Here is an 18,762-nt window from a genome sequence, read left to right as displayed (position 1 = left end):
TCTGATTAAAAAATGAACCATACAAAATGAGTGTAGCCCCTATGAAATGCATTCAGAATTGGCTAACTGATAGATCTCACAAAGTAATGGTCAATGGGGATTCATGATCCAGCAGGGTTGTTTGTAGGGTGTCTTGCATGGATCAGTTCTCAGCTCAGTGCCATACAGTCTTCATCCATGATCTGGAGGGGACCGCTCAGTTCTACAGATCTACCCTAGTGAAACCAGAAGCTCTGGGCTGGGCACAGAACTCACTGGTGTGGTCTCTGGCCCATGTGATGCAGGAGGTCAGACTAGATCAGGGGTTCTCAAACTGGGGGTTGGAACCCCTCAGGGAGTCGTGAGGTTATTACATGGGGGGTAGCGAGCTGTCAGCCTCCACCCCAAACCCCGTTTTGTCTCCAGCATTCATAATGGTGTTAAATATATAAAAAGTGTTTTTAGTTTATAAGGGGGGGTGGCACTCAGAGGCTTGCTATGTGAAAGGGGTCACCAGTACAAAAGTTTGAGAACCACTGGACTAGATGATCACAATGGTCCATTCAGGCTTTAAAATCTGTGAAAACCAAGGTTCTCTGCATGCCCCAGGCCCCTCGCAAGTTTTTGCTTCAGTGATGTTGAGGCTTTTGTCTAAGTCCCTGGATAACAGACCCTGAGTCTACAGCCTCTTCCCCAGCACGGTCAGTAACAGGCAGCCCAGGCTCATCGCTTGTTGGCACCACGGGGGGCGATGGGCTGACACAGCAAAGATTTAACTCACCTTTCCATCCTCACCTTTCTGTCCCTACACACACACTTCGTGTTTTACTGTGTTAAGACGCACGTTGTTTGATGCACCCCAGGTACCAAGCAGCTCAGATCACTCTGTACCCCTGCCCTGCCCTGCCCTGCCCTGTCCTCTCCTATTACTGGGTTGTTTCTGATTTTGAATTGATCAGCCTAGTAGAAAAGGTGCCTTTCCTAAACCCTTTTGCTTTAACGGTTATTTAAAGCCACAACTAAAGATAAAGGCAGAAGCCAGCAGTGGCCTTGCCCTAGACAGCAGACGCTGGCCAAGCCATATTGAGCTCTGTTGTGCTGCAGGGAGAGTCAGAGGAACCTGGTTAGGCTAGGACTTTATCTTATTGACCTTATATAAATCCATGGTGCTGCGTACAGATGTGGTCTCCTCATCTCAAAAAGATATACTGGCACTAGAAAAGGTTCAGAGAAGGGCAACTAAAATGATTAATATCAGAGGGGTGGCTGTGTTAGTCTGGATCTGTAAAAGCAGCAAAGAGTCCTGTGGCACCTTACAGACTAACAGACGTATTGGAGCAGGAGCTTTCGTGGGTGAATGCATGACATGCATCCGACGAAGTGGGTATTCACCCACGAAAGCTCATGCTCCAATATGTCTGTTAGTCTATAAGGTGCCACAGGACTCTTTGCTAAAATGATTAGGGGGTTGAACGGGTCCCATATGAGGAGAGATTAAAGAGGCTAGGACTTTTCAGCTAGGAAAAGAGGAGACTAAGGGGGGATATGATAGAGGTCTATAAAATCATGAGTGATGTGGAGAAAGTGAATAAGGAAAAGTTATTTACTTGTTCCCATAATATAAGAACTAGGGGCCACCAAATGAAATTAGTGGGCAGCAGGTTTAAAACAAAAGGAAGTTCTTCTTCACACAGCGCATAGTCAACCTGTGGAACTCTTTGCCTGAGGAGGTCGCGAAGGCTGGACTATAACAGGGTTTAAACGAGAACTGGATAAATTAATGGAGGTTAAGTCCATTAATGGCTATTAGCCAGGCTGGGTAAGCAATGGTGTCCCTAGCCTCTGTTTGTCAGAGGGTGGAGATGGATGGCAGGAGCGAGATCACTTGATCATTACCTGTTAGGTTCACTCCCTCTGGGGCACCTGGCATTGGCCACTGTTGGGAGACACGATACTGGGCTGGATGGATGTTTGGTCTGACCCAGTGCGGCCGTTCTTATGTTACCCCAGAGAGCAGTGAGCTCCTCTGCCCCCTGCCCAGAGGAAATGAGCCAGCACTTTGTTATCTCAGCTCATTGTAGGCTGGGTCAGTTGCTCACTCAGAGCTGGGTCCTGATACACCAGAACTGTTAGATTACAAAGGAAATTGCAATTGTGGCAGCAACTGTCACTTCTTAATGGGGAAATAAAATGGTGACACCCGTAACGGTCTGTGCAGGAGAGCTCTGTGCCTGGCCCTTCGCTCCGTATTCCTAGCATCACGGTTTGGATGCTGAGCAGGACGGGGAGAGTCTGGATCCCTGCAGGATGGTCTAGAGGAGATGTGGGGCGCTGGGGGGGCCAGGATCTGGTGCCCATCACAGGACTGTGGGTGCTGCCTGAGAGGGGTGGCTGAAGCCATCTCTGTGCAATGCCCCTGCCCACTGCTACATCTGGGAGGTGGGACAGTAGGACCCTCTAGTCAGTTGTACCTGGTGCTGTGGAGCAGCCTGAGTATGGCCGGCTGGCCCTTGATCCTGGCCAGGAAAAGATCAGCCCTCAGAGCCGTCAGTGCCTATTGCGGGGCCTGTCCTGTCTGGTAATTCAATCAGCACCTGACTTCTCGGGACCTTGGGCTGTTCCCACCACTAACAAGGACAACCCAGTCTCCTCAGGGGCTCCCAGAGGTGCTATGTCATGAATCAATTCCTTGGGGTTACAAGCAATGAGGATGGGTGACATTTGCTCTGTAACACAACATGGGGATAGGGAATTGCTAATGCACTGCAGGGAAATCTGAGTGCAGCAGAGCCGGCCAATGAACCACAGCTCCATGCAGAGCCTGAGCCTGAGCAAACATTTGGGGAGGAAAATGTATTTGGCAGAAACCCTGGGGCAGCAGGATGTTACAGCACCTCATCCCTGGGACGGGAACTTTCCCACATTCCCTTTGTTAGCCAAAGGCACCTCATTGACATCATGAACCAGCCTGCTGGGTGGAATTATCTCAGCCAATCAGAGCCCAGATACACTCATCTCTTACAGAGCTATAGAAATACTTGATATTCTGCAATATAAAGTTAAATAGCAGCTGTTAAATAAAATCATTTTTAATTGAGCAGGACTGGAAAAGTGGCACCCAAGAGTATTTAAAAGACATGGCCAAGGAGCTGTTGGAAGCACTAATGTTGATTTTAAAAAAATGTTGAAACTCTGAGGAACTTCTGGAGGGCTGGAGGAAAGTGAATTTTGTTCCAATTATTAAGAGGGGAAATGGGCTGCTCTGGGTAACTAGAGACCAGTTAGCTTGAAACTGATCCTGGGGAAAATCATGGAAAGGCTGATCTAGGCTGCAATCATGAAAAATCAAGGCATGGCAGCATAATTACTGGCAAACAGTCTGGGGTTTTGTTAAGGTTACAGAAATCGTTGATAAAGGTAACTGTGACAACATGATAGACTGAGACTGTGTAAGGTATTTGGCTTAGTCCTGCAGGACATTCTGATTAAAAACCTACCACAAATTCAAATTGTCAATGCTGCCCATACTACGTAAAATAAAAACTGGCTAACAAGGTACTTATCACTGGGAAATCATCATCCACCAGTGGGGTAGGTAGCAGGGTGTTCCATGCCAGAGCCATTCAAGATCTTCATGAATGACCTGAAAGATAATATAAAATCACCGCTGGTGATATTAGCAGGGACAGCAGAATTGGTGGAGCGGTAAATAATGGTGCAGACTGGGCTGTTCTACAGATCTACCCTAGTGAAACCAGATGCTCTGGGCTGGACACAGAACTCACTGGTGGTGTCTCTGGCCTGTGTGACACAGGAGGTCAGACAAGATGATCACAATGGTCCCTTCTGGCTTTAACAGCTGTGAAAACCAAGAGTCCCAGTGAGCCCCAGGCCCCTCGCAGGCCTTTGGTTTAGTGACATTGAGCCTGTGTCCAAGTCCCTGGATAACAGACCCTGAGTCTACAGCCTCTTTCCCAGCACGGTCTGTAACAGGCAGCCCAGGCTCATCGCTCCGTTTGTAGCACAGGGGCTGACTGGCACCATCACTGTAGAATTTGGGTTGTCAAACACCTCCCTTCGCTGCAAAAGTGATGTGTGTGTGTGGTGGGGGTGTTGCCAGCACAGAGTGCCCGAGGCAGCAACAGTGGTTCGTTGCCCGGTGTGCTTCGCTCCAATAAACACACCAAGGTGGAGAAGCAGACAAAGTTTATTTGAGATCTCAAAGCGGTGCCAGGAGACAGACTTGTCTCAGATCAAGCACCCAGCTACAAGCAGCTTTTCTCTTTTTTATACATAACTTTAACTAAGCCTCTTCTATCCCCCCCCACTCCCCCTCTCTCCCCACCTTCCATTCCCATGCAGCAGATACACTTTGCAGTAGCAATTACATTAAGCAATTAAGTCAGACTTGGCAACAACCACTTTAGCTTGTTAGTAACTCTTCTGTGAACTGTTATCTTGTCCTGCTCTCTTTGATCTGTTATTTTGCCCCTTAGCCAGGAGCAAGCAGGCCTCATTATAGCAGGCCTCATTATTACCTTCTGGTGCAGGTGTTGCAACTGATAACCATTCTCTGTTGCTGGCCTGTTAGGTCGATTAAAGTTCAAACATGGAAGCGCTTTGGTCAGACATGGAGTGACTTTAGTTCATTCAGGCCTACTACAGAAAGGCTTCATTGACACTGTGGTTTTCCACCTTCCTGAGTTACCTAGAGTCATGCCTAATGACACCAACAATTCCCCCCTTTCAGAATACTCAACAAACCTTTTGGCTGAGTTTTCTCAAACTTTGAGGCCAAAAAGCAATTAAGCTCTAGGGAGCTGGGGTTATTAATGAGGGAATATTTAGTCCCACATTTATCCTTCCCATGGACCTGGCAGGATTCGGTATGTGGGAGCCCACACCCACCCTAACCGGTCCATATGCTTGGAAGGAGCACTGTGAATGTCCACACTCCCATCCAGAAAGTGTCCAAGTATGTCTTCATGACCACAGATCAGATGGTACTCCTGATGTGTCTGTAAGGGCAGTGGGCCAAGTCTGGTGCTCAAGATCACTCCAAATGGCCATCAGCTGGTCATTCAGGAAATCCTGAATTTCTAAACATACTAGATCCCACTGCAATGCCTCCCCAGCCTCAGTGATATTCAATACCATCTCTGTCAGTAACTTCTGGGTCATAGAACTAAGGGTGGAAATGACATGTAACTCACCAACTCCAGCCTGTACTTGGGATAGCTGAACTTCAGAAATAAGGCTAGTGGCCTTTTCTAGTTGGCCCAATTTCTCATCATGTTCTTGGCTTCTAAGAATATTCCAAATGGCTCCTGCACTATTGGCCCTAGCCCACAGGGATCTGATCAATTTCCCCTTTTTCCAGAGGAAATAACCCAGGCTCTCTGTTGTGCTAATCTAATGGCAGCGCCTTGTGAGCAATCTGGGTATGTAGAGGTGATCTGAAAACTGGATAAGGGCAATGTCATTTAAAATCCAATTAGGGAGGGCAATACATACTGAAGGATTTATCCAAAACACAGGGCGCAGCCTGTAGAATAAACCTCAAAATCCAATCAATACCACATTCCCAAGCATGGGTCCCACAAATTTTTTTCCTGCCACTGTATAATTCTTTGTTTCTTCACCAGGGTCAGTTCTTAATGTCCTTTCTGGTCAGGAATTCCTGGACTTTGGCAATGTCAGTGGAGTGAGTGTTTCTTCTTCTTTCCCGAAACAGTTGTAGTTCAGCACCCTACAGGGGAGAGATTACCAGCACATCACCCTGTAATGGTTTTGCTTCTTCTAGAAAAATTCAAAGGCACAGTAGATCTGTCAGTGGACAAGGGAGAGGTTAACTAGCACGTCACCTTGTCCTTTTCCCCTGCTGTCCAGAAGGCACAGTAAAACTAGAAAAAGGAATAGGCTAATCATCAGTAGGAGAATTCTTCTGAGGTGGAGGGGTCTTTTTGCAGTGAGAATCCTGGGTCCAGGTAGTCAGTCTTTGGCACTTCACAGCGGTGTCGGTAGTCAGCAGGACTTAATAAGGGCCTTTCCAGCATGGAGCCAAAGCAGTCTTTCACTGGTGGACCTTTACATTGATTCAGTCTCCTGGTTTCAAGGAGTGGCAGGGCTGCTAGGGTCTTTGGATAGCGCTTCTTTACCTGTGAGAAAAGAACCTAACACATTTCATTAGTGCCTGGCAAATCACATAGCTGCGTGGGCAAATTTAAGTCCCCCCCTTTTTCTGGTTATCAGCCAAGTTTTAACTGTGAGCAGTGTCCTTGAATGGGGCCAGCACCTTATCCTTAGACTGAGCATGTTAACTATTTTTTCTCAGTTAACTCATTCTTTTTCCTTTTCCCTTCTTGGCTTTTTTTTTTTAACCTACAAAGGAAACTTTTACTTTTTACTTATACACCTTTTGTTAACAATGAACACATACACATTGCCATTATACAGTACATTAGTCTTATTATTTAATGTATGCCACATATACCCTTTCACTAAAATAACCTTATTACAGAGCTTTGGAACAACAAGCCAGGACAAGCACACCCACTTTGATGAGTTTATTCAATACAATCTCTAGTCCAATAGCTTCCCACCATCCCCAGCCCTCTGGCTAGAAATCTGAGGTAGCCAGAAGGATTCCATGTAGAATATGGGGAGTGGGTTAACTTTTCATGTCCTTGCTTCCAAAGACTGTTAGTATGCAAATTTTAATAACAATTTTCAATTAAAAGATTTGGCCAATGAAGTTTCTTTCTCTTACTTAAGAAAATGTATTAGACTTTAGTAAATCACATTTTTCTGATGTATCCAAACACTTTGTATTCTAAGTGGAACAAAACAAGTATCTGCATTCCAATCCAACCCTTCCGCTTGATTTCAAACCAGACCATCCCATGAAAATATTAAACAAAACAATTCTGGCCACGAGACAAACACCACAAGACAGAACATAGAACACAAAACATAATTTTTTTTGTGCCAGTAATTGCATGGTACGTTGAATGCTGTTTAGCTGGCATCAGTTTTCTCTGATTATCTGAAAGACAAAAACAGAGGTCTACCCCTTCTGGGCAGTCAATCATTACTTAAAATATACAAATACCCTTGTTGATTTCAGGCAAAACAGGGGAATTACCCCATATTTTCTTGTATGTGTTTCATAGGCAGCCCAGGTTTCAGTGGCTTCTACCTTATCAGTTAGATAATTTGCATTAATACAGATGCTTTCTGGCTTGCTTTTTACTTTTAACTCCTGCTTTTAAACAGTAAAAGAAAACATCACCACTTATAGTGCCTTAGAGCCTAATAAAATTTCAATTACATAGCACTATATACATTCTTTAGATAATTCAACTAAATTGTTCATAGCCAAATAATTGCAATCTAATAATTTCTTTGCCTGAATTTATTTACAAACATTTCAAAGACACCAAGAATTTTTCTCTTTAGCAGTTTTACAAGGTTCAACTGCTGTTCTCTCCAGCAACTACAGAGTTAACTTTTCACTTTTCCTTAAATCACTTGCTTGTCTTTCAACAGCCACTTTTATTAACTCAAATCACCACTTCAAGTATCCTCCTGGGTATTTGAAATCCCCATGCTTATACTTACTTACTCCTTTCTTTCACTACACCCTTAAAATTTTCCAACCTGTCTGTCTGTTGCCTGTCCGCCTGGGCCCGATCCTGCTTTTCTAGCTTAACCGTCCCTTCCATGGGCACCAACTTGGTCCACTACCAGTTTAGCTAGGAGGGTGGGCTTTCCAACTAGCCCCCACCCTTCTGGACTTTTCCCTAAAACATTTTTACTCACAAGACTACCCGAGTCCTCCCTTGTGAGGCTTGCCACCTGGGCAAAACGCATGGCCCACTGGTGTTTAACTATTTAATTTCCTCTTTTAGCAAACACACTGCTGTTACGGCATATGCTGAGCACGAATGGTTAAATTTTAACAAGTCCCTGAAGGACTGGTACTTGCTTAGCCAGGGCTTCCTTTTCTAACTGGAAGTCCTGTCTCAAGGCCTGCAACTTGCCCTGGACGCAGGTTTGAGTTGCTGTCTGGTTCATGATCTATGCTCTTAATAGCCTAATTCTAGTTATCAAGTACACATCTCTTCCCTTTTCTTCAACTACTGTATTGCCCAGTCCTGCTACGACTGGGGGTAGATCCACCTGCCACCCTTCCCGGTCAACCAGGGTGGAGAGAGGAATGCTAAACCCCTCTCCAATTCTCAGACTTACTGCGGCTGAGAGTGGGCACACCTTTAATTATGCAATCCTCAACATATAACACCAACAGTATCAAACAAAACAAACATAAAATAACAAGGGTAAAACAGATAGATGGTGTAAATTCTGCAGGGCTCCCCCATTCTTAATTGCTCACCAAACTGTGACACATTTTTGTTACCAATCTATCCCTTATGTCAGGTGATCAGACTGACACTGCAGGACGTTGGGGGAGGATACAGAAAACACACCATATAACCAAATTTTAAAGCTTCATTGAAAATAATAAAACAACAATGGAGAGTGTTGGGAACGCTCCCACATCACTCAAAAAATATGAATGCCCCAAGCTTTAAGCCACTTTAATACTCACACATGTCCAGACTGGCCATGTCTGTATAACATTCAGAGAAGGGGAATAGGTGGACGGGAGATTATCCTGTATACAGCTTGTCCAGAATTTCCAACATGTTTCCGCTCTTGAGAGGGCTGTTCTTTTACACCCTGGAATCTCCTGCGGTGTCTCTTTCAGAGATTCCAGTCCAGGTCAGCTGCCTGTGGCTTCTCCAGTGTCACCAAGCCACACCGGCTTCGGGGTTGCAAAAACTGTTGGATCTCACTGAACAGTTAAGCTTTGCAAATGCAATCTCAGTTCTGACTGCCTTTGGTTTGCCTCTGTCTCTATTTTTCCACAGCCAGCTGAGGCCGAAAGCAGTCTCCTCTCTTTTACTTAGCATAGTCTGCGTTGACTCTTGACCTTGAATGCAGAGCAACTTTCTCTTTATCTCTGGGCCAAGCTGAATTTCAAATTAACCCATTCCTAGACAAATTGCTCACACTGTGTCAAAGGCTTTTCTTTGGTGATTAATATCTCCTCTGAGATGTATGATCTTATCTAGATTGAAGGTACCTTCTAATGGGCATTGTTTAGATGGATCTTCAAGCGTGTAAAGATTCCAATTCTCTAAATACCTGCAGGTTTTAGGACCATAATGTACGTACATGTAATATGCTGGGGTACCCTTAGGGGGTGAGGTGGAATGTTTAGACTGTCCCTTACCCATTTTCCACTCACAAACTCAGGGGGTGCCCTGTCCGCGCTAGCGGCTCATAAACTAAGGATCTCTCCCTACAGGGCACTCACACAGGAGAGACTAACGAGGATGACCATGACTCTCCTACACCTCCCTTCAGCAAAGAGCGTCGGCTAGTCTCTGGGAGACGGTGCCGCTTACTCTGATTGCGTCCAGTGAGATGATCAGACGGTCAGTAGCCCACACGGAAAGGAAGGGGGGGGAGGGAAGATGGATTCACACACTCCTGGACCCAGGTAGCTTCCTCGCCGGACGATGCCAGGCCGAGTCAGCCCACCGTGGGTCGGATCTCCTAAAGATCCACTAGTTACCGGGCTTGCATTAGAGTAGTCCTGGTCACGAGCTTTCGCTTCACAGGGTACTCTGGGCGTCTTCCGGTAACAGTCACTCACGCTGGTATACACACACACACACACCAAGGCAATTATTTCCTATTACCACGATGCATCTTATCTTGCTGCACAGTCAATAAGTTCAGATAGCGTGAGCCCAACAGAGACAGACGTCTCCACGGACAGTTCTCCTCCCAGTGCAGCTCTGGGGCATATGATGGGGGATTTTTACAAGAGCTCTCCATACAAACTAGAATGCATTCCAAGGCTGTACACCGTGCCCTGCCTATACTCTGTCCCTGCCTCATACCATGGGCATGCCCTTGACCCATTATAGGACGCTCTATCGTCTAATGGGAATTACAACAGCTGGGCATCCCCAGCCTCGGGCAAAAGTCCACACCACTGGACTGTTCCTACCTTATCCACGAGACCGGTTCCTCACCGTCGCCCGCAACAGCTTCTCCACTATCTGAGTGCATTGCACCGTTGTGTCTTCCAAGGTCGGCCTGACGCGTCTCTGCCGAGGCCCCCAGTAAAGGCACCGGTGCACGCTGGGCGTCGGCTGTGACCATCATCCACCGGCCACTGGAGGAGTCTGGGCAAGGCACAATTTTGCCTCGAGCCCACCCAGGGACGCCAAAACTGTTGCCAGCACAGAATGCCCGAGGCAGCAACAGTGGTTTGTTGCCCGGTGTGCTTCACTCCAATAAACACACCAAGGTGGAGAAGCAGACAAAGTTTATTTGAGATCTCAAAGCGGTGCCAGGAGACAGACTTGTCTCAGATCAAGCACCCAGCTACAAGCAGCTTTTCTCTTTTTTATACATAACTTTAACTAAGCCTCTTCTATCCCCCCCCACTCCCCCTCTCTCCCCACCTTCCATTCCCATGCAGCAGATACACTTTGCAGTAGCAATTACATTAAGCAATTAAGTCAGACTTGGCAACAACCACTTTAGCTTGTTAGTAACTCTTCTGTGAACTGTTATCTTGTCCTGCTCTCTTTGATCTGTTATTTTGCCCCTTAGCCAGGAGCAAGCAGGCTTCATTATAGCAGGCCTCATTATTACCTTCTGGTGCAGGTGTTGCAACTGATAACCATTCTCTGTTGCTGGCCTGTTAGGTCGATTAAAGTTCAAACATGGAAGCGCTTTGGTCAGACATGGAGTGACTTTAGTTCATTCAGGCCTACTACAGAAAGGCTTCATTGACACTGTGGTTTTCCACCCTCCTGAGTTACCTAGAGTCATGCCTAATGACACCAACAGGGGGGCATGTGGAGGCAGGGGCGGCTCTAGCCATTTCACCACCCCAAGCACGGCGGCACGCCGCGGGGGGCGCTCTGCCGGTCGCCAGTCCTGCGGCTCTGGTGGACCTCCCGCAGACGTGCCTGCGGAGGGTCCGCTGGTCCCATGGCTTCGATGACCTCCCGCAGACGTGCCTGCGGAGGGTCAGCTGGTCCCGTGGCTTCGATGACCTCCTGCAGGTACGCCTGTGGGAGGTCCACCGGAGCCGCCTGACGCCCTCCCGGCGACCGGCAGAGCGCCCCCCGCGGCGTGCCGCCCCAAGCACACGCTTGGCATGCTGGGGCCTGGAGCCACCCCTGTGTGGAGGTCAAGTGCCCCCACCCTGCCCGCAGCCAGCCTGGGGGGGAGTGGAAGGGGTGGGACCAGATACTCTTCTCTTGCCAGCCGCTGGGATGCTGCTCTTTGGAGCAGCTGCCGCCCCCACCCCTCCAGCATGCCCAGCCCTTGTTCCCAGAAGCCAAGCCCAGGCAGGGAGGGGGCCACTGCTGCCCCTCCCCAGCCAGGCTCTCTGGCAGGCCCTGCTGTGCTGCCTAGAGCAGAGACCGGGAGCAGCCAGCTTCAGCTGCAGGAGGATCAGTTTCCTTCTACTGGTTGCCCAGGCCCAGCTGCCAGAGAGTGGAGACAAACATGCCGGAGAGGAGCCGGCACAGCAGAAGGAGAGAGGCCCTCTCCCCTCCCCCGCTCCCGCAGTAACATGGGGCAGGAAGGTGACGGGGAGATAATGGCAGCCCTGGGCTGGGGGCAGGGTGGGGGGGAGACATGTGGGGTAGCCACGTGCCCTCCCTTTTAGATTGTGCCCCCCCGCCAGTATGGGAGACACCAGTCATCTGCAAATACAACTGAACCAGGGGGAGACAGACCCCAATTTACAGCACGTGACTTGAGACTAATTCCTGCCACAAGAGTCACTCAGGGCTTGGGGCTCAGGGCAGGTGGAGGGTGCTGAGCCTGGAGGGTGCTCACGGATGAGGTGGTGGTGGTGATGGGGGTCATTCAGGCAGGGAATCAAACTGTTGCTGTGCCCCCATCACGCCCTCTCTACAGGAAATCTGCCCCATGTGTTGCCCTGGAATTTGACATCCCTGCATGTACCCCAGAACTTGACAGCACTGCAGTCAGCCATTTTGTATGTTCAGCCACTGCCAGCTGAAAACCAAACGTCACGTAGCGAGGAATAACCTGAGGCCTTTGTGAGACAAGGTCAGACAGGTGCATACCTGCCATGTGTTAATCAGAATGGGAGGATGGGACAGAACGTTATGGAAGAGAGTGAGTGGATAGTGACCTTGGGTTTTGGTGCCCCTGATATGTTGTTGTTCTGGCTAGAAATCCTAGAAATGTTTGGCGATCATGAGTAGTTTGTTGAAATTATGAGAACTGGTGACCCAGTAGAGGTGACTGTGCTTAGCCCTGGGAGTCACTATAAGTTATGTGCTTTGTCAGAGTTAGCCATAAAAGATTAAGTAAAAATAAATACCTGGGAGCAGCCTGAGGGAGCTTTTATTCAGGCAAGAAGCTGACATCGAAACTCCCCATTAGGCAGACATGAAACAAAGCCCCTGGATGCCCAGCTCGTGATGACTGGAAACCATCTCAGACTGTGGGCAACTATACCTGGGATGTCCTAAAGGGGTAGTTCAAGGGGAATAGCTCAGTGGTTTGAGCATTGGGCTGCTAAACCCAGGGTTGCAAGTTCAATCCTTGAGGGGGCCCCTGAGGGCTCTGTGGGAAAAATCAGTGCTTGGTCTTGCTAGTGAAGGTAGGGGGCTGGACTCAATTGTCCCTTCCAGTTCTCAGAGATAGGTATATCTCCTTTTATTATTTATTGTGTGTGCACGTACTTACTATCTAATACATTGTAGTTTTAAAGAAGCACACGCTTGCTTGTATCAATAATTTCTCAGCTGGAATTGCTGTGTTCCCAGTTATTATTCCTGACACATCTGGAGAGAAACAATTAAGTTACCACTGCTTTGTGTTCTGAAAACCCTGGGGAACACATGTGCCCTCTTGGCCCATCCGTCTGCCTCAGCGCCTGCCCCAGCGCCCCCTTCCCAGTGCCAGGCTGTGACTCAGCAGCAATAACGCTTACCCTGCCAGCCAAGCCAGGGCATCTCACAGGCAGCAGGAAGCTGAGCAGAAGCAGAGGGCAGCTTGTCATCTTTTATCTGTGTCATCACTGGGTTCAAACTGTCACGTCTGGTCCCATTTCCAAAGTCAGTCTCCTCCTTCTTCCTCCCCAGGCCCCTCCCTCCTGCTGGGCTATAAACCCCCTGGGAACCCAGAGCCTGGCACAGGCTGAACTCCAATACCCAGTGCTCTGGACCAGCCACCTAGACAGACAGACAGACAAGCAGATAGGTGAGTCCCTGCCCCCTCTAGTCCCTTTTCCCCCTCGTGTTGGGTGCTGGGTCCGGCCCTGGGACGGGGTCTGGCGGCCGGACTTCCCCTGTGTGAGCTGCCTGGGTCCTGGGACAGGGTCTAACCAGCTCTCCACTGCCCACGGCCCTGCCCCCCACCCCGCATGGACCAGAGCTGAGCATCCTGTCCCAGAGAGCAGTGCCCAGCGCCCCACACTCCGCAGCTGGGACTGAACCGGGTGTCTCCCATTTGTGGGGCCTGGCACGTCACCCTTTGCAGGGTGGCATCTGGTCCTCACCCGCCTTTGGTCCTCCCCCACCGCAGGGATGTTTCGTAAGCCCTTCCAGCCCCCATCCCGATGGAGCAGAGAGGCAGGAAGTGTGGGGGAGCACCCAGAGCAGAGCAAGGACGTAGGGAGGATGGGGAGCCCCACGGCAGATTAGGAAGATAGCAGGGGTGGAGGATGCCCATGACAGGGCAGATGGGGTGTGGGAGCCCCATGGCAGGGCAGGGAGAGAAGCAGTGGTGGGGAAGCCCACTCAGTGGAGCAGGGAGGGTGGGAGGGGTGTGGGAGATACAGTGAAAGGGCAGGAGGGGGGGAATCCCCTCGGTGGAGCAGGCTGCAGCGGCAGGGAGCTGACTAATCTCCAGCGAAGCTCACCCTTGCTGCGGCCGTGGGGTAACACGGGGGTCCGCAGCTCTGGGTGTCCCCAGCAGAACATTCCAACCATGGGGCGGGTTTGTTTCCAGTGGGGTCCTGCAGGGATCAGTTCTCGGCCCTACACTAGTTAACATTGTTAAACAGCCTCACTAGCCCCAGATACCAGCAGCCAAGCCACAGACAGGTGAGATCAGAGTCACTTCGGGGGCAAGTCTGACACCACTTTCATTGGGCCACGGTCGGCACTACAGACCAGGGTAATGGGCTCCCTTGAAATGCAGCAGAGAGACAGACCCGAGGGAGCGTGGGCAGCCCAGAACAGGGCCAACCCCTCGGCCACAGGCAGCACCCGCAAGTTATAATCCAATTCTCATGGGCCTGACTGTCCCCAGCTCCATACGTCACCATTTACACCAGGGCCTGGTATGTGTAAATCGCCGCCCAGGGAGGATGGTGCATTTCCCAGTCTCTTTGCACAGGTGCAAATGACAACACCCAGTGCAGGGCGCTGAGGAGCCAAGCACAGGGCGCGTGATGGGCCGAGGGCTCCCCGGGCTTGAGGGCTGGGAATTGGGAAGTTGCCATTTTACCCTGCACTGATGGGGGCCAGGCCCCAGCTGGTGTGAGTCCAGTGACCCCCGTGGAGCTCTGGCCACTTCACACCCACTGGGGTTCTACCCCGGTGATTCCAGCGGAGCTCTGAGCAACGCCCCCCCGCTGGGGCTCTGACCCCAAGGACTCCAGTAGCCCCACAGCAGCCTGTACCCACTGGGGATCCACCATGGGCTGCAGTAACTATTATCCCTCCCCTCCCACCCCACCCCAACCACGTGGTGTTGACTTTCCAGACTCTCATTGTCCCTGGAGCTGGAGATATGAGTGTGATTGAAACACCTGTTAGTGGGGAAAAGGCCCCGGGGGGAGGTCAGTGGGTGTTTCATGTACCAAGTGCTGGGTGATAACTCGAGAGGCTCCATGTTTCTACCACTAAACCGGATCTCTAGTCAGAGAAGGATTGCAGAGGTGCTGCACCTGCAGCTGGCATTCCAGTCATGTGCACACAGACTGGCCTCCATCTTGGTGGCACTGGGGCCTCTTCCAAACTCTCCCCCCTGCCACCTGCGCCCTTCCCCCAAGTTCCATGTAGGTGGCTACCGAGGGGACCTGCCAGCCCCAGCACTGGGGGAGAGAGGGGCAGCAGGAGATGGCAAATGCCCCTTCTGAGAACTGCTTGCTCTGCAAATGGGACCCTGTTTCCTGGGACCAAGGTCCCATCTGAGTGACCACGGCCTCCCTGCTGACCCCCCCTTCTCCCCACCTGCAGCCCTGGGCTGGGGAGTCCCTGGAGATGCTGCTTGCAGAGCCCAGCCACTGAGGAGCTGGGACCTGGCTCCCTGCTGGGTGTCCAGTTCTGTCCCTGGGGCCCGGCTCAGGGAGGGATGGAAGAGGAAGGGCCTTTCGGACCCAGGGAGATGGGCTCCGAGCTCGGTGCCCCAGGGCTGGGGGACGGGATCCCTCTCAGGGCTCTTCCAGCCCAGCCCGAGGATCCTTCCCCTGTGAAATGCCCCATGGGAGAAGGGGGGCTGCACTGGGGGGTGTCCCAGCCTCTCGTGGCCCCATCTCCCTTGTGTGTTTTCTCCCCAGGGGAAGCGAGAAGATGGGGCCAGTCGCCTACTTCAGCCTCTGCCTCCTCGGCTGCCTGATCTTTAACCCCTCGCTGGCAGGTGAGTCCCTGCCCGGCCCCTCAGAGCTGGATCCCCTGTGTGCTGGTTGCCATGTTGGGAATTGGGAAGTGAATTCATTTCCCTTGTCGCTCCCAGAGCCACTGCCCATCTCCTGCTGCTGGGGGTCACTGCCTGGGGGGAGCCCAGGCCCTGCAGCCCCTCCCCAGGGAGCGGGTGAGAGAAGGTGGGTGAAAGGCCCCCCAGGGTCCGCTCTTCCCATGAGGATTGGGTGGGGCCAGTCCCTGGGCAAGGGGCGCTCAGCCCCCGTCAGCTCCAGCTCCCAACCTACTCTCCCGTGGTCCCCTCCCACTGGCCGGCCATGTCCCCACGGGGTCCCTCTCCAAGGGCTGCTCATGGCTCCGCTCCAGCCCCAGCTTCTCCCCCATCCGGCCTCTGCTCCCGGCTGGGCTGCCCCAGTCCCTGCACACTGTGTCTTTCTCCTCAGACTGTCCCGTTCCCTCCCCTGCTGGGACACGGCTCCACCCCGTCCCTCTGTGCCCCCAGGCCTGAGAAGGGCAGAGCCTGCCCAGTGTTCCCCTCCCCTCTGCCCCAGCCCCACAGATCCCTGCTACCCCCCCTCTATGTCCCACCTCCCTGGGCACCTCTCTCCCTTCCCTCCTCCTACAACCCCCCAGCTCCTTCCATCCAGAACTGGGCCACTGCCCCGATTTCCTGCCTAGTCCCAGTCTGTGCCAACCCCACTGCTCCCCCAGCTTCACCCCTTGCCCCTGGGTGTTCCCTTCCTGCCCCGCTGCCGGCTTCCCTGGTCCCACTGTCCTGCATGGCCCAAGGGGAGAGGGGGAGAAGCTCAGGGTGGCAGGAATTCCCTCTGCCCGAGGGCTGCAGCTGAACAGGGGCCACTGTAGCTGGCAGCTCCATATTTCCCCCCTTCCCTTCAGCCACCCCACAGTCACTGGCTCCTTCCTCCCCCAGGGAGCCATGGGAAAGGAGCCCCTGCCCCATCCAAACCCAGAGGCCCTGCTCTGCTGGGATCCCTGCTCGGAGCTGGGTTCCAGGGGTCCCGTTTTGCCGACCTGGGGTCTGAGCAAAGCCAGCTTCTCCCTGCAGCACCAGGGCCAGGAGGGTCCTGCCAGCCAGACACAGCCCCAAACGGGATCCCGATGTTTTTGTGCTAATGGGAAAGCTGTGGCTGTGCCTCTGAAACAGCCTCTAACCGCGGTGTCCTGTCCCCACCATGGCCCCAGCCCCCTCTCTCTCAGCAGGGGCACAGGCTATGTCGTGTCCCGCAGGCTGGCTCTCCTTCCATGACAGCTGCTATCGATTCTTCCACAAAGAGAAAAACTGGATGGATGCTGAGGTGAGAGGCTGGGGGCAGCGGGGCTCAGGGGTCCTGGGCTGGAGCTGGAGGCTGGGGGATGGGGCAGTTTAGGGTGAATATCAGAGTAAATGAGCTGGGTAGGGCCAGGGAATCTGCTCCTGTGGGAGGGGCAGGGGGAGTGTTGCCAACTTTCTAAGTGCACCCCCCTGCCCCGCCCCTTCTCTGAGGCCCCACCCCCACTCACTCCATCCCCCCTTCCTGTGTCTCTGTCCCCCACCCTCACTCACTTTCACCGGGCTGAGGCAAGGTGTTGGGGTGTGGGAGGGTGGTGAGGGCTCTGGCTGGGAGTGCAGGCTCCGGGGTGGGCCCAGGGATGAGGGATTTGGGGTGTGAGAGAGCCTCTGGGCTGGGGGAGGGGGTTGGAGTACAGAGGGTTTTGGGCTCTGGGCTGGGGGGTATGGGCTCTGGAGTGGGGCTGAGGATGAAGGGTTTTGGGTGGAGGAGGGGGATCCAGGCTGGAACTGATGGGTTTGGCATGCAGGAGGGCATGTGGACTCCATTGGGGGGTTTGGGCTCTGGGATGAGAGGTTTGGGGTGCAGGAGGGGGCTCAGAGCTGGGCACGGGGTTGTGGTGTGTGCAGGTTGTGGGCTCCAGGAAGGAGATTGGGTAGGAGACTCTGGCCTAAGTTGGGGTATTGGGGTGTGGTAGAGGGTTCAGGGTATGGAGTCCCAGCAGTGCTTACTGCAGCTCCCAGGAAATGGCTGCCAGGTCCCTCTGGACCCTACGCATATGGGTGGCCAGGAAGGCTCCATGCGCTGCCATCATGCCCGCAGCTGCTGTCCTGTAGCTCCCATTGGTTGTGGTTCCCAGCCAATGGGAGCTGTGGAACCGGCACTAGGGGAAGGGGCAGCACGTGGAGCCTAGGGACTGCAGGGACCTGGCAGCCACATCCGGGAGCCGTGTGGAGTCAGGGCAGGTAGGGAGCCTGCCTTAGCACTGGGCCCCCGCTGCGCTGCCGACCGGACTTTTAACGGCCCAGTCAGCAGTGCCTAGCGGAGCCGCCAGGGTCCCTTTCCGACCGGGCGTTCTGGTCAAAAACAGGACACCTGGCAACCCTAGGTGGGAGCCTGGGGATGGCACATTTCCCACTGCCCCAGACAGAGCCCTGGGAACAGGCTGTGAGGGAACAACCTGCTCTGGCCTGGCTGGGGAGCAGAACACAATGTAAACGCAGCCCCCAGTGGGGCACGAGCTCCTCTGGACCCGACGTGCTTGTCATGCTCTGTGTCTGCCAGGGACACCAGGGACGGCCTGGCCCAGGTGGGGTCATGTCTCCCTCTATCAGGCAGCTCCAGAAGGGCCTGCTCCTTACTTGGTGTTACCAGAGCAGCTCCCTTAGCTCCGGTGGCAGGGCTGTGCTGAAGGTCTCTGGTTTGATACCCATTGCTGGCTGGCATGTGGCCAGGGAGTCGCTGCACAGACCATGAGGGTGGTGATGGGCCCTGTGTACATAGGAACGGCCATACTGAGTGAGAGCAATGGGCCATCTAGACCAGTGTCCTGCCTTCCAACAGTGCTGGGTGCTTCAGAGGTAATGAACAGAACAGGTTAATAATTGAGTGATCCATCCCCTGTCACCCATTCTCAGCTTCCAGCAAACAGAGGCTAGGGACACCATCCCTGCCCATCCTGGTTAATCACCATTGATGGACCTGTCCTCCATGAATTTATCTAGTTCTTTTTTGAACCCTGTTATAGCCTTTGGCCTTCACAACATCCTCTA

At 52.3% G+C, this 18,762-nt stretch overlaps 1 protein-coding gene across 2 annotated transcripts in view; it reads left to right on the top strand.

Moving 5' to 3' along the window:
• LOC123375811 (C-type lectin BpLec-like) overlaps positions 1-18,762 on the top strand; it is an 81,443-nt gene that overhangs the window by 17,181 nt on the left and 45,500 nt on the right. The window contains exons 2-3 of one of the 2 annotated variants that reach the window (XM_045027101.1): positions 15,620-15,699; positions 16,905-17,017. The exons of the other annotated variant lie outside the window; for it this stretch is intronic. Coding sequence (XP_044883036.1) covers positions 15,633-15,699; positions 16,905-17,017 — 180 coding nt within the window. The 5' untranslated portion in view covers positions 15,620-15,632. The remainder of the gene's footprint in view (positions 1-15,619; positions 15,700-16,904; positions 17,018-18,762) is intronic. 2 annotated transcript variants of the gene reach the window in all.

Source organism: Mauremys mutica, chromosome 1 (assembly GCF_020497125.1).
Source record: "Mauremys mutica isolate MM-2020 ecotype Southern chromosome 1, ASM2049712v1, whole genome shotgun sequence".
NCBI lineage: Eukaryota > Metazoa > Chordata > Testudines > Geoemydidae > Mauremys > Mauremys mutica.
The sequence above is the reverse complement of the archived record's forward strand: the minus strand, read 5'-3'. Positions and strand labels throughout refer to the sequence as shown.